General features: G+C 37.1%; 1 protein-coding gene across 2 annotated transcripts in view; it reads right to left on the bottom strand.

Moving 5' to 3' along the window:
• The window catches only part of AFG1L (AFG1 like ATPase), a 193,709-nt gene that overhangs the window by 109,258 nt on the left and 65,743 nt on the right, over positions 1–18,708 (bottom strand). For both annotated transcript variants that reach the window (XM_039237448.1, XM_039237449.1), the window contains exons 4-6: positions 13,870–13,971; positions 12,566–12,696; positions 2,732–2,831 (exon numbers count right to left, since the gene is read on the bottom strand). In XM_039237448.1, the coding sequence (XP_039093379.1) occupies positions 2,732–2,831; positions 12,566–12,696; positions 13,870–13,971 (333 nt within the window). The remainder of the gene's footprint in view (positions 1–2,731; positions 2,832–12,565; positions 12,697–13,869; positions 13,972–18,708) is intronic.

Below are 18,708 nucleotides of genomic sequence, written 5' to 3'. Positions count from 1 at the left end.
CCCTAAAATAAGGCCTCCAATGGTATGCTATGAGGGCCTAAACTTGGTCTTACCCTATTTACACATTTTAATTAATGAGTGGCTAAAGATATAACAGCATGATTACCATTATATAAATGTCATAGTAGGGATAGCTAAAAATAATCTGCTAGAATCACATAAAAAAGATATAAACATAAATCAAATATAATCAAACATAAATCACAAAATTGAACAATGCAGACAGACTCATAAGCTGCAATGTAACAGGAAGAAAAGAGAAATCAACTACTCAACCATAGAATGAGAGAGACCTAGTTTGACAGCAGCTCACAAAATAAGATCTAGGTAATAACAGATTACAAACTCAATATAAGTCATCCACATGACATGGCTCATTAAGGAGAAAACACACTATCACTATTACATTGCTCTTTTCAGATTCACCAATAAGCTCCATGTTACTAATTTCAATGGTCGATCTTCACCTCCTAGCAGCATTTAACAAAGGTGACCATCCATCCTTTTGTACCACTTTCCTTTTCTTCAAGTGACACTTTCTTGGTTCTCCTCTTACCTCACTGGCTGCTCTTACCAGCTTCCTTTAGGACCAATGAACGCCCAAACTTTCATCTCCAATCTAAACTTTTCCACTAAAATCCAAACACTTATATGCATCTGCCTCAGTACTTCCCCCTCCCTACCCAAACCTGCTTGTTCTCTAGTCCTCTCCATCTCAGGAAACCTCAACTTTATCATTCTAACTGCTCAAGCCAAAACCTTTGAGTTGTTCTTTACCCCTCTCTCTTTTTTTTCAATACCGTATATTCATCGCATTAGTAAATCCTCATGGCTCTGCTTACAAAATATATCCAAACTCTGACTACTCTCATCACCCTCACTGCTCCATCAACTCCCCTCAGGATTGCAGCAATGATCTCGTAAACGGTATCCTTAATTCCAACCTTGAAATCTCATCCCCACAATCTATTCTCAGTATTGCAGCCAGGGAGAACCTTTAAACACATGCATTCATTGAACATTCATTCTAAGACTACTGAGATCCATGCAAGTGCTAGGCACTGTTTTGGTTGCTTAGTATATACCCAGGAACAGAAGAGATAAAAGTCACTGCCTTCATGAATCCTTTGCATCCTGGAAGGGGACAGACAATAAACCACAGTACAGTAAATAAGTAAATTATATGGTGGGTCTATACATGTGATGGGAAAAAATAAAGGAGGAAAGGAGAAGCAAGGAAAGAAAAATGAAGGGATGGGTTATAGATTCAAATAGAAAGTCTAGACTTCTTTGACAAAATAACTTTTGAGTAAAGACCTGATAAAAGGTAAAGACTTAGCCATACAGAGAATTCCAGGTGGTAGAGCATTCCAGGGTAGAAAGATGTTAACTTTAATAATGCATTAAATAATGATTTTGGCTCCTCTGACCTTAAAATGACCACATCATGGGGCTGAAAGATAAAACATTTTAAACTTGTTTTTATCTAAATATTACTTGTATTTTAATCCTTAAATAATGTCAAATAAGCCACAAGTGGTTTTTTTAGAAATAAAATTAAGTATTAGAAACTACTTATGCAAGGAAGATTTAACTCTTTTTTCTAAGATTCAATTAGAAGTTTTGTTTTTCATTTCATTGAGTTTCTTTTATGGCCCCTAAAAAGCAATTAGAAACACTTGTATTTTTGAAACTGAGAAACTGAAGAACTCCATAAAAATCTGCTTTTTGCTCCTTTTCCTGGTTCTATTCTTGCTAGGACCTGCACCCCACTTTACCCAGGCCTCAGAATGCAAGCAGGTGTAGGCCCTCCTTGTAAGGGACAAGGAGTTAACGATTTCTTAGAATAGATAACATCTAAGGAAGGACCAGGTGAGAATGACCGATGATATGCACATTCCAGACCACCCACACTAGACATCTCAATGCCAAGACCCCCTGGTTCCAAGGACTAACACCTGTGCCCTCGTCTTTGTTCTAATCAGTTTTTGGATGCGTGAAAGGACACGTACAGCAGACCACAATCCTTAATAAACCCCAGGCCCTCAACCAAGACAAAACTCATGTTCCTTTCCCTTCTGAGTCTCCCAGATGCTCCATCTGTATCTGCTCTATGTCTTTAGTAAGCTGTTCTCACTTCCTGGTGTTTGCATTTGATTTCCATCCTGCACAAAGCCAAGGACCCTCTTGGCTGGTCCCGCAGGGCCCCTTCTGGATCCTGAGACCTGGCCTGCCTGCTGGCATCATTTTCTTCCTTATTTTTTTTTTTTTCGGGGGGAGAGAGACAGAGAGAATATAGACGGGAGGGGCAGAAAGAGGGAGAGAGAGAATTCCAAGCAGGTTCCACATGAGGACTCCTGCTCGACGTTGGGCTCAAACTGTGAGATCATGACCTGAGCCAAAATCAAGAGTCTAAGCATCAGATGCTTAACCGACTAAGCCCCCCAGCCGCCCCCCAGCATCATTTTTGGATACGAATATATGATCTTCTAATACTCAGAAAAAACAGCAAGTGCATCAAACACAGGGAATCACATGGGTTTAACTTGAGGAGAATATAAACATTTTTCAAATACAAATACCAACTGATTTTTTAGATTGTTATAAAATCAATAGTAAGCAAAGTCATCAGATTTTATTAACACAATAATTTGAGTATAAAATTATGGATTTTTCAAAGCTTGTTATTTTCCACCTAATTGCATGAGACCAGCACAATGTTTGTTTTTACCTTCCGGTGGCCTGTTGGATGTTGCCACAACGACGACCCCATTTTTGAACAGATTTTCAAAAAGCTGTTTCAGAATCATGGCATCAGCAATGTCAGTGACCTACGGACAACAACACATTTGTTTTATTTTAATTTCACTTCTGCTCTAACAAATTTGCTAATGGCTCATTTTTTTTTTTAAGGATGGAAGTGAATTCCAAGAGAAAAATTCTAATTACCATCATGAAGAAAAGAGGAGACAATTAAAACCATGAAAGAGTGTAAAGTAGTCTTTTAAACTTGACTCTTTTTTGCAAGCCTATCATTTCTACCCAAATTATCAGATGGTTCTGTGTTAACTTCTTTTATAAACTACAGGTGGAAAGCATAGATAATTGTCCTAAACATTTAGGAAGTCTAATTAATTAGAGCTAACATGACCAAATCCCTCCTCCTGCTCCCATCATGGACCCCATCCACCGCCCCACCACCAAAAAAAAAAAAAAAAAAAAAAGAGAGAGAGAGAGAAAGAATAAAGAAAAAAAGAATAATAAACAAGCTGGTTGATATTTCTAATACCTTTCTGGCAAAGGTCCCTGAAAAGGTGACTTTAAATGGTCATGAGACTTTAGAAATAAGGACAAATAGCCAGTGAGACATAATCAGCTGCTGTTGAAAATAGAATGATATGACATAGATACTATTGTGCAATTGTTGCACAAAACAATTCAACAGATGGCCCATCACAAAAATAAGCAATTTCATTGTTCTTTTTAAGTGCCTTCTATTACTGTCCATGAATAATCAAAAGGCACTGCAGTCACTTCCAGCACAGCCAGCCTCTGCTAACCTTCGCAAACACAAATATTCCTTCTATTAAAAAGGAAAAAAAACAAAAACCTTACAAGAATGGTTAATACAGTGCTTTAAAAAATTACTTCTGACAAAAGCAGAATGCATAATATAGATAAGACTGTTCCACCTATGTTAGAGATACATAGAGCTATCTTTTCTAAAATTATTTTTAAACATCCATAATTAACAAGTAAGCTTAATAACTTATAAAAAAGCTTTTTAAAATCACAAAGAAATACAGAAATTAAGGAGGGAAGGAAGTTGAGTTCAAAAACAAATGTACAGTGAAAGTAGATGTTAATGATTGTACCTTCCCTTATAAACATAATAAATATGGTTTTTAGGTAAAGCATTTTGATCTTTCTTTAATAGCTTTTTGGATAATAAAATTTGTTTTATATTCACAAAATATATCACATAATTAATATCACATTGTTATTTTTAAACCATGTTAGAGCATAGAAACTGGGGGAATTCTTTCAAATTAAATCAAAATACTGAAAGTTACCAACTAAGTAGTTGTAACATAACTGACAATAGCCACCTGGGCTACACAGGTCTCAATTACTTTTCTCTTTTCAGGTGATTATTTTATACAAACATTACATTATTTCCTTCCCACCTAAACAAAAACAAAAACAAACTAGAAAATAGGGATGCGCAGACGGATCTCTTTTTTTTGCTGTCTCAAGCTCTAACTTTAAAACATTAGCTAAAAAAACTACTGGAGACTTCTTAAATTCAAAAGACTTCAGGAACTCACAAAGTGGTAATTAAAATGAAAAGCAGTACTATTTAATTACTTAAGAAGAGAGTGATTTTATTAAATTTGGAGCTTAGGATCACTGTCAAATTTTGCTTCCGCAAAAATACTCACAGAGAAGGCCCTTTTCAAATGCTTAAACACCAGTGGCATTTCTGATGAGAGAACAAACAAGCCTACAAATTTCAGAAGCAAGCGCGCTTCTAAATTGGATTCCCAATACACTGACTTTTAAAAAGAATGGTATCAATTAAAAGTTACCCAATTTTAGAAAATAAAAATTGCCATCTGACTATCTCACTAATGTTTTCGAAAAAAATTAAAAACAGCTTTTGTGCCCTAAGATTCAGAAAAGTGGAGAGACATCTAGCTTACAACACTGTGCAAAGGTTTAAACTGGAAGTTGAAGAAAGCAAACTATTAAAGACTTGTGGTTGAATTATCATTTGTTGTTTTTGTACTACGAAATGTTTTTGCTCTATCAGAGTAAATTAACTTGGAGAAGCTATGGCTAATTAATAAAGCAGGAGTCACTTGGGGTAGCCGGGTGCCAAATGTATACTCTTTTGATCTTGTCCCCACACTTGTTCAGCTTTGCTGGGGAAAAGTAATTTTACAGTATAAGTGAACAGAAGACAATTGGCCACACATTCTTGGAGAGCGGGCTTTTTTAGCACCCAGCATTTCATTACCACCAGGAACAAAAGAGAAGGCTACAGATTACCAATAAGGGTAGTCTGCTAATACAGAGAGGGGAGACATTTCATTAGCATTAAAGAGAAAAGATTTTTTATGACCTAGAGTTGCTTTCCATTATGACTCACTTAAGTAAAAAAGGGGGAAAAAAAAAATCTAATGGTTAATTTACATATGTAAGTGCTCGAGTCTCAGTCACCCACTGATTGGTACAGTGCCATGTAATGAGTGACAAACATAAGCATGCATTATCAGTAATTAGTATTAGCACAAAAATAAGCACCTATTTTTTATTAGCAGTTTTTAATAGCTTTTCTGTTTTACAAAAACGGTCAAAACTATTTTTTAAATGATATTGATAGCTTATAGAGGAGAATTTTGCGTTATATTCTGCTCATCAGAATCCTTTTTTTAAAAGACCATACTCGTAAAACATCTATCCAGTGTCCCTAAAAGGGACAGGATGAAATAACATTTTTAACGGTTCCTTCAGTATTGTATCTCTTCAGAATCATAAATGATTTAATGAGAAACATAAACATTCAAAGTCAACACAATGAAGACGCTACAGAAAACTCTGAGGAAAAGATGTTCTTTTATTTTAGCAACTAAAACACATAAAAACAACCGACCTACCCTAATTTCTCAAACAAAATAAGAATAGTATATTTGATACCACAGGCAAGCCTGAAATGCTATACTTAGTTAAAATGACCAAGCTGATGAGGAATATATTCTGGAAATGTAATCTGAATGCTACCAAAACATAATTTTTAAATTCCTCAAGTTCAAGAGCACACATATTCTTGATTTTAAGCAGCATTAATTCCCATCCAGCTCCCTCATAAAATAAATATTATATTAATTAACACAACCTAAAAGGCCAATAATAACTAGTTAAAAATCAAGACTGCTAGTAGGATTCAATTTTAAAAGTCTGAAGTTGTGATTGTAGACATATGGCTGTTAAGAAAAGTACCTAAAAATTTCTTTTCTAGAAAATCAGCAATGTGTTATACTACACTTAATAGGCTTAAGGATAATTTTTAAGTTCTGTCATTAAAATATCTACTAAAAGTCAATTCAGCTCTAGATTTCTGTATTTAAATATATAATACAAGACATCACATAAAGAGAACATATAACATAGCTGTTATTACTAATGAATTAGAGCACTGATGATGAATTCAAACTGGAGTACCAGCTGTGTGACCTTGGACAAGTTACTTAACTTCACTGACCCTTAATCTCCTCATCAATGTACTGAAGGAAGTAACAATACCTACCTTGCAAAATTGTTATGCTCCTTAGAGTAAATCCTCAAGAAATGTCAGCTGTGACTATTATCTATGTATGGTATATATGCTAGTATAATTGCATATTATTTACACTTAGCTGTAGAGAATTTTAGCTATAGATGGAAATGATACATAGCATAGTACAGTAGTTAAGAACATAGTCCCATAGTACTCAACAAACAATAGCTAATGTTATTACAGATAATAGATGGAATGTAAGCATTCCAATAAATGGCATTGTCTCAAACAGTTCAAAAAAGATAGATTTTAATTAGTAAACATAGAAAAATTCAACTGTATTATTACTTAAATACACATTAAAACAATGAGATACAACTTTTCATCTATTACATTAGACAAAAAATGTTAAGATAATTCAGAATGTTGACAGGAAAAATTGTGTGTTCTTATTATACATAGGGGAGTGGGACTTAGTTGGGAGACTAGCTCAATATTTACCATTTGGTACTAGATTTATTCATTCATTCACTCACTATAATTCATTCATTCATCCTCAAACACTGTTCTAGACAGACTATCCCAGGCAGAAAGTTCAGAGCAAAGGCTTTGCTTAGTTGTTTAACTGTATGGATCAGAATGCTGCTGTACAATATTTTGGAGGGATCCTTTTACCCTCTTGAATTTTAGAATGAGGGACAAGGAGAGATTGGGACCAGCAATAATCCAGTTTGGGTGTGCTGGAGGAGCTTCTCTCAGATCAGTGCAACACAGTCTGGATATTAAAACTAGGAGATTCAGGGGCGCCTGGGTGGCTCAGTCGGTTAAGCATCCAACTTTGGCTCAGGTCATGATCTCACAGTTTGTGAGTTCGAGCCCACGTCAGGCTCTATGCTGACAGCATGGAGCCTGGAGCGTGCTTCAGATTCTGTGCCTCCCCCTCTCTCTGTCCCTCCCATGTTCATGCTCTGTCTTCTCAATAATAAATAAATGTTTAAAAAAAATTTAATAAAAATAAATTTTAAAAAAATATAGGCAATTCAGGTTCTGCTCAGTGATAGCCTCTGCCTTAGGGTACGTATTCTTGCCCTTATACTCTTGCATTCCTGGTTCTTCAACAGTGGGTATATGCAGATATTGCCTTTTCTTGCATACAGGGTTCCTGCATACACGCTCTAGGGTTCGAGTCTGGCATTGTAGAGGAAACAAAAGAGCAAAGCTACTAATATTTTTCATCCTAAGACATACAGGCTAACTTTCTTAAAAGCACAGTCTCTCATGTTGTCAACTCTGACATACTAGAATGCTTCATTCTAGTAACCTTAAGGAGTAAATAAAACCAAGCAATTTGGTATTCAGTCTTGTTTTACCATCTCTGTGCATATTTTCTTCAGAGACCTGATGGGAAAGAAGCATTTGGTATAACACCCAAATCTATTAGCTATGGTTCCCTGACCTATGAAAACAAGAGAGATGGAAATAGTAGGGAGCAATGAGCAAGGCTGAAAGTATAGGACATAAGATCAGAGAGGAAGGAGGCGGACTTGAATAAAAGGAATGACACTATCTTCTTGTATTCCACCCCACCCCCCAGCTCCCCCACTTAGAGTATAAGCCTTTTTAAATTCGGTTTTCTGTTACCCGCAGCCAAAAGCATCCTAAGAGATACCTCATCTCTGGAATCTTTTGTCTTTAGTTCATCAGGTAATTCTCCTTCCATTGGAGGTACTGCATTTTATATGAAGCAAGGTGACATTTCCTGACAGTACTCCTAGCTTTTACAGACCATGGGGAAATCCCTACTAATAAGGCAGATAAGAGCAAAACAGGAGTTGATCAGTTCCATCCTCACCAAGACTGCTTGCAAGAAAGAAGGACAGGAGATTCAGATAAAGAAAAGGGGTTTACTTAAGACTCCAGGATGCATGGAATGCCTGGGTGGCTCAGTCAGTTAAGCGTCCAACTCTTGATTTCAGCTCAGGGCTGAAATGGGCTGCATGGGCTCCTTGCTGGGCATGGAGCCTGCTTAAGACTCTCTCTTTCCCTCTCCTTCTACCACTCCCCAGCTTGTAATGCACATGTTTTCCTCTCCCTCTCTCTCTCCCCCTCTCTATCTCTCCCTCTCTCTCAAAAATAAATAAATAAATAAATAAATAAATAAATAAATAAATAAGACTCCAGGATAGAAACATCACTGTTAGTACCTACTAGGAACTGGGGCTGAAGACTGACTTGGGAGCAGAGGTAGCTCTGGAGAGCTCAGCAGCTCTCCAGGGAACAGCCTTGTGGTCCTCCCCTTAATGGGATTCAGTTATTTCCTAGGTCTCTTTGTTCCTGTTTCATTACTGCGCAAGAACTGCCCTTGGTGCCTTTTACTTCAAAGACATGAGACAGAGTATACAATTGGCTAAATCCCCAGAACACACGACACAAGTGCAGTATTGTTGGCAACCGTGTGGGCTACTCATAGACCAGATGTCCAGACATGGTCCATTTGACTGTGGGTCAGATAGGGTGTCATAACATGGGATAAGGGTCTTTATTTAAGGCAACAGGGATGGATGAGTAAACGAATGAATGAACACCAAACCAGCTCTGGTCAGGGCAGGCGATGACAGCTCCATCACATCCACTCTCTCTTTGTTGACAGGTAACATTTTACAAGCGAGGGGCCTGTCTCCCCCTTGATCTCCTTTATACTTAATACACAATTTGAAAAATCATTTTTATTGCCTGTCTTTCTTTTGCAAGACTCACTCATTTGGAACATAAGTGTCCTGAGAGTTGCTTTTGTTTCCTTCTTCTCACCCATGCATCAACCTTCTGAAATCTGAACTCCAGGGAGAATGCCCAGTGCAACCAGAGAGGATTCCATTAGCACCTCACTATCAGGACGGCATTATGATTTCATGGGTCCTAGGCACTTGACCTTCATGAGCCCCTTCCTCAACTAGAAAATACATTTGAAAATATGTGTGTTGATATATCTAAGTTGTATTTTATGACTATGTTAGTATAAAATATATACAGATACAGAGATACCGGCTGAATTCACTATGATACATTCATTTTTTCTTCAAATTTTAAAAGAAATGAAAATATTTTCATGGGGCCCTAAAAGTATCATGCACCCTAAGTACTGTATCTACTGTTCCTCATGGGTAGTTGAGCCTGCTTGCTATTAATCTTCTCAGGGTTTCTTTTGCACAACCAACTTTTCATCACCTCCTTAGCTTCTTAAATAATCTTGTCAATGGTCATCATGTCACAGATACAGGCCAATCTTTGCTCTGAATGTTTTAAAATTTACATTTTTTAAGTTAAGGGTAATGATTTTCATATGATACTGAGGAAATTCTGATGTCTCTATATCCTCATCTACATAATGAATATCATAACTATTTTATAGAATTAAATGAGGTAAGGATATAAAAACAATTTGTAAACCACGAATCATTTTACACAGGTTGGGTATTAGTACACTTTCTTAAAATTTAACTTCAGAGGCACCTGGGTGGGCTCAGCCGGTCGAGCTTCCAACTCTTAGTTTTGGCTCAGGTCATGATCTCACAGTTTCGTGAGTTAGAGACCCATGCCAGCACAGAGCCTGCTTGGGATTCTTTCTCTCTCTCTCTCTCTCTCCTTCTCCCTCTCCCTCTCTCTCTGAGTCCCCTGCTTGTGCTGTCTCTATCTCTCTCACTCTCAAAATAAAGAAATTAACATAAAAAAATTTTTTTTAAGTTAACTGTGCCAACTCAATTTTATTTAGTGAAAATGTGGTTAGGACTCATAATGAGAAAACAAGAGAAATGGCTTTCCTTGACTTATTGCTGACTTTTGTTACTGAAGACAGGATAACTGTCAACTTGGCACTACTTTTAGAACTAGGGATGCCTGGGTAGTTCAGTCAGTTGAGCTTCTCACTCTTGGTTTAGGCTCAGGTCATGATCTCACAGTTCATGAGAACAAGACCCATTTCTGGCTCTGTGCTGACAGCTCAGAGCCTGCTTGAGATTTTCTCTCTCCCTCTCTCTCTCTCTCTTTCTGCCTCTCTCCAGCTCACACACATGATCTCTCTCTTTCAAAATAAATAAATAAACTTAAAAAACAAAAAGAATTAAACGAGGGCCTTTTCTTTCTGCAACACATTGGTGTACTTAGTACACTTCTTCAGAGTAGTAAAAGTGAGCATTTCTTGCCCATGAGCCTTTCTTTTGAAGACCTTTGTAGTTGTACAGTACAAGTGAATGCCAGGCTATCTTAATAGACTGAAGGGAAAAAGAAATAAAGATTCCTCCCCGCTAGATGGCTCAGTGTAACACCATTTCTGGTGAAAATTCTTCCTTCGCATCTCTCATAAATCGAGACTGCTCTTAGATAAGTGTATCAAGTTGCTAAAGGAGACTTATCATGTCTTGTTTGAGATAAAGGCATTCTGGCCATCTTATCTTCCCACCAACCCAGGTTTTTAAACACAGAAGAACAAGAAATAACTCACTACCAATTTAAATGCATAACTTCAGAGAATCTTAAAACTGTAAGAAACTTTACAATTCAACTAGGACAGCTCCCTCACTTCATCACAAATATGTTGGGAGGTTTAAATAAAATGTGTGACTCACCCAGAGCCCACCTCAGAGTAGGCACAAAACAAATGTTAACTTCCTACCCTTGAAAGTTCTCTGGGCCTTTATTTTAGGCAATCAGACATGGGAGTGTCTGCACTCAGCTGCAGAAATATTATTCAAAAGCTTTGGCTGTAAAGCCTTTATTTTTAAGTTTATTTATTTTTGAGATAGAGAGAACGAGCAGGGAAGGGGCAGAGAGAGAGGGATAGGGGATCCAAAGCAGGCATCTGTGCTGACAGCACAGAGCCCAATGTGGGGCTCGAACTCATGAACCTTGAGATTATGACTGAGCTCAAGTCTGACGCTTAACCAACTGAGCCACCTATGCACCCCAGTGAAGCCCTATTTTTAAACTTATATTCAGTACTTGTGAGTTTTTCTATTTTTATTCCAATAATAAATTGCTCTTATGATAAGCATTATAGAAAAACCAACTACTACATTCCAAAACTACTAAAGAAAGCAGTGAAATAAGGAGGAAGTAATTCTTCACCTAGAGCATCTGTTGTTACTCTAGGTTACAGAGTTATTAAACTCTGGGATACAGAAAAAAGATAAGACATGGTATTTGCCTGTAGGCCATATTTGCTCTCATAGAAAACAAAGAACAGAAAGCAACATATCACCAATTTTAACGCACAATTTCAGAGAATCCTAAATCTAGAAGAAACTTTAAACATTCAATGAGGGCCAACTCCCTCCCTTCATCACAAATAAGTTGTAATGTCTAAATGAGATGAATGAATCATTTGGTTTTTTATCTGACACTTAAAAAAAACTTCAGGGGGCCTGGATGGCTCAGTTGGTTGACTGATACTTGATTTCAGCTCAGGTCATGATCTCACAGTTCATGAGATCGAGCCCCTGAGTCCAGCTCTGTGCTGACAGCACACAGCCTGCTTGGGATTTTCTCTCTGTCTCTCCCTCCCTCGCTCATGCTCCCTAGTGTGTGCATGCACTCTTTCTCTCTCTGTCAAAAATAAACATTAAAAAAAACTTCAAACATCTTTAGACATTACTGTGTAATCATGACATTATCTCCATTGTGGTATAGGGGAAATGTAAATCCACTGACTATAATATAGGGGAAGGAAAACTTTTCCTATAAAAGACTGAGTAGTAAATATTTTGGTTTTGCAAGCCACTTATGGTTTTTGTTGCATTTTCTTTTTCTTTTTGAAAAGACCCTTTAAAAATATAAAAATCATTCTTTTCTCATGGGCCATACAAAAGCAGATGGGCCAGATTTGCCCTGTGCAAGCCATAGTTTGCTGGCCCCTGGACTAGACAATAAAATAAAGTCATAAGAGGTAACGTGTCAGGGTGCCCGGGTGGCTCAGTCAGTTAAGCGTCCAACTTTGGCTCAGGTCATGATCTCATGGTTAGTGAGTTTGAGCCCCGTGTCAGGCTCTGTGCTAACAGCTCAGAGGCTGGGCCTGCTTCCAATTCTGTGACTCCCTCTCTCTCTGTCCCTCCCCTGCTTGCATTCTCTCTCTCTCTCTCTCTCTCTCTCAAAAATAAACATTTAAAAAAAAAATTTTAAAGAGGCAATGTATTAGGTCAATTTATACAACAATGATAAAATCAGGAACAGAATTTAAATCTTCACGTATCATTCAGCATACCATTCTACATCTATGATATATCTCTACCTTACCTGAAACTCATCAAAACATAAGAGACATGCCTCTTCGCTGATTTCTTCAGCTATGGGAGCTATTGGATCATATGATTTAGCCATGAATCCTGGTTTCCTTTTTGGCAAACTCTGTTTAAGGCGGTGTATTCCTTTAATGGATACAATGAAACACAAATCAAATATTGTATTAATAGTACATTTTAGACAGCTATAACGTATCTCTTAAATCTCTAAGTGAAATCTTAGTGTGAACATAAAAATTAAGTTTAAATGCCACATAAAATCAAATGCGATTATTGAAAACTGGCTGCACTTTCTCTACCTCAAATAAGCTGTTCACACATTAATACATTTCCAGGATTGCAAGGACACTTTGTAGTCATTCCATCCCTACTCTTTTCAGTCACTTCAGAGATGAGAAATCGATAGGCTAGATGAAAAGATGATAACTAGATGGATCAACAGACCAGTCTTACTGCTGAGGATTTCAGAGATGTGGGCAGAGGAGGTGATCCTGCCCTATGTCTAGCATATGTAATCAGGATGCTCTCTCGTCTCTAGCCAGTCCCACTTCACTTATTATACGTTACTAAATGCTGAAAGTATTAGAAGAGAAACACAATGTTCCTGCCCTGGAGAGGTTACAGGACAGCAGGTAGAGACAAGTAATGCAAAAATGAAATAACTTAAGAACACTGACAAAGCAGGGAGCCTGGGTGGTGCAGTTGGTTGAGCATCTTACTCTTCATTTTGGCTCAGGTCATGATCTCAGGACTGTGAGATGGAGCCCCACGTGAGGCTCCATGCTGAGCACAGAATCTGCCTATGATACTCTCTCACCCCTCCCCCTGCTCCTCCCCCACTTGCATGCGCTCTCTCGGACACAGTGCCCTCTCTCAAAAAATAAAATTAAAAATTTTTAAAAAGGAACATTGACAAAGCAATAAAGCATACCTACAAGTACATGAATGCCTGCATGCTAAGGTAACACAGAGGAAAGGACCTATCAAGAACAACTTGAAATAAGTGAGTTTTTAACATTTCTTATTGATACTTAGTAGAAGGAGAAAATACCTGAACTTCATATAGTAACCTCTCTTCTCTTATGGGAAATTACTGAATTTGAATCTGTCTTTAGGATCAACTCTAAATACATTACAAATCATTTCAATATAACACAAAACAAATGAAACCAAATAAAATCTTACTTAAGTAAAATCTAATAAGTTAAAATATTAAAAGATTAATAATTTTAAAAGATGAAAAGTACATTGTAATGTTTGTCCACTTAAAAACCCCTTCTCTTGGATCATTTAACTTACTTTCATGAACATCTAGCATGAAACCATGAAAATGAACCCGTTTCTTCCTCTTCATTTCCACATAAGCATAAAACATGTCCATCACCATTGTTTTCCCTGTACCTAAAAAAAAAAAACAAAAAAAAAAAACCAAACTATTAAATAGTATGTACTGATTGCTCTAATGATTGTTCATTAGCTTTGGGATAATGAAACCACACTCCTCTGGAAAGCTTAAGACTATGTTACTTTTTTAGAAAGGAGTGTTTATTTTTTATGTTAAACCAGCTAAAAATAAAATGTTGACATTGCTCTTTTCTGTTAAAATCCTGTTATTAGGAAATACGACATCTAGTTAACATTACAAGGTCTATTTTCCCCAGAGAATTACATAATTAAACTGGCAAGACTTGCAGATTATTCATACTTCAGTTTCTCTTCCAAAAGACATCAATATGAATAAAATAACTTTATCAATTAAATAAATATTTATTGCTTTATTGGGGCCATAAGCATGAGGAGTGGTCTTGGGGACTGAGGGAATTCAAAAATTAGAAGTTAAAAAAAAGATTAGTACCTAACATAAATACTGAAAATAAATAATAGATGTAGATTAGAGCTGGAGAATTGCCAATTGGAACCTTTTTTTTTTTTTTTTTTTTGGTAGGTTTATCTTTATTTCTCCTTGCATATCCTACAGGATTTCCTTTATTTTTTTTTATTTCTTTAAATATTTTATTTATTTCTGAGAGAGAGAGTGAGAGAGAGAGAGAGAGCATGAGCAGGGGAGGGTCAGAGAGAGAGGGAGACACAGAATCTGAAACAGACTCCAGGCTCTGTCCGAGCTGGCAGTCAGCACAGAGCCTGACGCGGGCCTCGAACCCACGAACCATGAGACCATGACCAGCCCAAGTTGGATGCTTAAACAACTGAGCCATCCAGGCGCCCCCAGGATTTCCTTTATAAATGTCGATATCATGTTCTCTATAAGTGCTTTACTTTAATTCCAGTAAACATAGTGTTAAGTTTCAAGTGTACAATATTCAACCATTCTAGACATCACCTTCACTCATCATGACAAGCACAGTCCTTAATCCCCATCCCCTATGTTATTTCACCCATCCTCCCACCTCTCCTCCCCTCTGGTAACTATCAGGTTGTTCTTCATAGTTAAGTGTCTCTTTGTCAGTTTGTCTCTCCCCCCCCCTTTGTTTTGTTTCAGCTTTTTAAGAAAGTATTCTCAAAATATAACACTTTCTTAAAAAACTCAGAACAAAAGTCTTTCAAAAGGAGGCCTACTTGAAGAAATTCTGATACAATAAACCCTTATCATTTAATTATCGAATATTCAACACACTGAAGTTTTTTTTTTTTTTTTTTAATGTTTTATTTATTTCTGAGAGAGACAACATGAGCAGGGGAGGGTCAGAGAGGGAGGGAGACACAGCCTGAAACAGGCTCCAGGCTCTGAGCTAGCTGTCAGCACAGAGCCCGATGCGGGGCTCGAACCCATGAACTGTGAGATCATGACCTGAGCCGAAGTAGGATGCTTAACCGACTGAACCACCCAGGTGCCCCACACTGAAGTTTTTAATCACTGTGATTGTTTTAGTAATCGAAGAGTCACGTTTAACAACGTATTTACAGAAAGTCTTATTCCCTCACAGAAAGTCCAGCACTCTAGGGACATTGGCGGTACTGAGCTCTGTTCAGACCCAGCATTCCTCAGCAGGCCAGGCCAGGCTGGTGCTCTCTCTCACCCTCACCACTTCCTCTGCCACCACCCTGACACAGTGCCCATCGTCTCTTCGCTGGAGCTATGAGTATTGATAGGCAGCTCAGGATGTAAGATCTGAGTCTTATATCTATTTAGCTTTCCTCCATCTCATAGGACTTTGAACCTATGTCACTGGAATTACCCGAAAGTCTTTTGTATATGAAAATACAATTCACTTGGGGTGCCTGGGTGGATCAGTCAGTTGAGCTTCTGACTTCAGCTCAGGTCACAATTCCATGGTTTGTGGGTTTGAGCCCCATGTCAGGCTGTATGCTGACAGCTCAGAGCCTGGAGCTTGCTTCGGATTCTGTGTCTCCCTGTCTCTTTGCCCCTCCCCTGCTCGTGCTCTGTCTCACTCTGTCTCTCAAAAATAAATTAAGAAAAAATGTAAAAAAAAAAAAAAGAAGAAGAAAATACAATTCACCAAACACATTTGGTTATTAACAAAGAGACCAATTGGATTAAAAAATAATTTTTTTAAACCATTCAGCATAACATTTCTTGATACAGTGAGCAGCAGATTTTAAATCATTACATTTATGTAAAAAATGAAGTTTCAAATTCTGCTGCATGAAGCACAGTATACTTGTAGATCCAGGAAAAAGTCACAAATTATCTAACCAAAAATGTGAATAATATATGTTTGAATGTAATCTTTGTGCTAACTCTTTGAAAACTGCTTAAAATATAACAAGACTGTCATATAAAAAGTTTCTGGAGATAAAAGCAAAAGGGAAAAAAAATCAGAAAAGGAAAAAACTGATAAATTAGGCTACATGAAATTCAACCTTCTGAATATCAAAATAATTATAAATAAAATTAATATCCTTATTTATGTAATCAATATATTGTTACTGAACACCATGTGTGAGGCTTTATCCAGGCTCAGGATCTGGTAACAAAACAGACAAAAATCCCAGCCTTCATGAAACCTGAAAGGTTAACCTTACATATCTTTAAAATATAAAGAGCTCTTAAAAACTACAACGGAGTTGTAATATTTTGTTTTGTTCTGTTTTGTGGTCTGTCCTAAATCTCTTCCTTCTGCAAACTTCTCTACTTAGCATGATTCTATGAGGGTATTAATCACAGGATGGACCAATCAAAATACCCAATTACCACATACACTGTGGTTGGCCCTATAATCAGCATGTACCCAGGTTAGGTCAATGTTCTCTAGGGGCAGTTAAAATGGGTTCTGAGAATGACCATCATCTCTTCTCTTTTTAAAGAGCAACCTAGAAAATTCCAGAAATCTCTATAAGAGCAAAAAACTGTGACCAAGAATGAAGCCAATGACAAACCTGTGAACAAGAATGAAGCCAAAAAGGAAAGCAGGACAAAAAGATGAAGGAAAAGAGACACAGAAGGAAAGAGAGAGAGCGCCCTAAAATATCATTTAAGATCTTAAATGTAGATCTACCCTCAGCTAAATCAATTTAATTCATTCATTCATTCAACTTAATAATTATTACTAATTAATTATTCAACTTAGTAATTAAACCAACCATTAAATTCCTCCCCTGGTTCAGCTAATTCAACTGGCTTTTTTTTCTCCCACTACAACTGAAAGAGTACTAAACAGTACAGACTCAACAGGGGAAAGAAAAAAAAGATGATCAATGTGCTAAAATTATGAGTATTTAAATGGCACAAAAATACAAACACATAGCTTTAAACATATTTTTAAAAGTTTAATTCTACCATAAATAAAAAGGAATACAAACTAAAACACCAATGATATACCATTTCTGATATACTTCTGGTGGTAGTATGAAACCAGCCCTCCTGGGGGTGTCCAGGTGACTCAGTGGGTTAAGTGCCTGACTTTTGGTTTCAGCTCAGGTCACAATCTCATAGTTCCTGAGTTCGAACTCCGCATAGGGCTCTGCACTGTCTGCTTAGAATTCTCTCTTTCCCTCTCTCTGCCCCTTCCCCGCTTGCACATGTGCACGCACTCTCCTCCCCCCCCCCCAAATAAATAAATAAAATTAAAAAACAAAAAACAAAAACCCAGCCTTTCTGGAAGTCAGTTTGGCAGTATCTATCAAAAGGTAGGTAAGTATTTAAAAATACTCGGAACCAAGATCAATACTATAAAGTTATTTTCCCCTAAATTATTTCAGAGCTCAATGGAACCTCAACCAAAATCAATTTAAGAATAATTTGACAACATGATCCTAAAGTCACTCTCCTGGTAAAAATAAATAAATAAACAAATGCCTCTCAACAAGAAACTGGTTAAGAGAATTGTGGAAAGTTCATATAATAAAATATTATACCCAGTAAAATGAATGAGGTAAATCTATATGTTCTGATATGGTATGATATCTAGAATGCACAATTAATGAAGAAAAAAAAGTACTTAACATTTGAGTAAAACAAAAACACACTTTTAAAAATTCTCCTGAGCAGCTAATTTCTTTAAAAAATGTCAAAAACATTCTAAGACAAGGTAAGTGGCAAATAACAGAGATTGGGAGAGGCAAAAAGGAGAAGAAGAGAAAACACATAATGCAAATGTATTATGAAATGAGAGAAATTGTATTTGATCGGTCCCGAATTTTTTTAAAAAATCAACTAAACCAATTAAGCAGACCTACATACATATAATAACCTTGTATATGGAAAAAAATAGTAATTGCTAAAGATAAATGCTCAACGATTTGCAAAAAATAAAACCAGACCTCTACCATCACATTTCACACCAAAATTATTTCCAGATAAATCCAAAGTGCTAAAGAATATGAAAGACCCAGAAGATAATATGTGTGGACATTTGTATCACCTTTGTACCACCTTGGAGCAAGAAAAGCTTAGCAATGTGTACCAAGAAAATGAAAACATTTGAGAGACCATGTGAGAGTAACTGGTTCCAGACTTGCCATCCCAACATAAAGAACCAGAAAACTGGACGAAATACATGAAACTAGTGTTTTCAGACACTGGAAAATCACAGTACACGACTCTGATCCATGACAGAAGGGAAAAACAAGATAAGCCCTCTATCACTCCAGCTTTGGGCTTGGAGGCAGCCTCCAGACTGCTGAACAGAACGAAGGAATCCAAGCAAAACGCCCAGG

This window comes from Hyaena hyaena, unplaced genomic scaffold, assembly GCF_003009895.1.
Source record: "Hyaena hyaena isolate Hyena2069 unplaced genomic scaffold, ASM300989v1 scaffold_123, whole genome shotgun sequence".
In the NCBI taxonomy this organism is placed as follows: domain Eukaryota; kingdom Metazoa; phylum Chordata; class Mammalia; order Carnivora; family Hyaenidae; genus Hyaena; species Hyaena hyaena.
The sequence above is the reverse complement of the archived record's forward strand: the minus strand, read 5'-3'. Positions and strand labels throughout refer to the sequence as shown.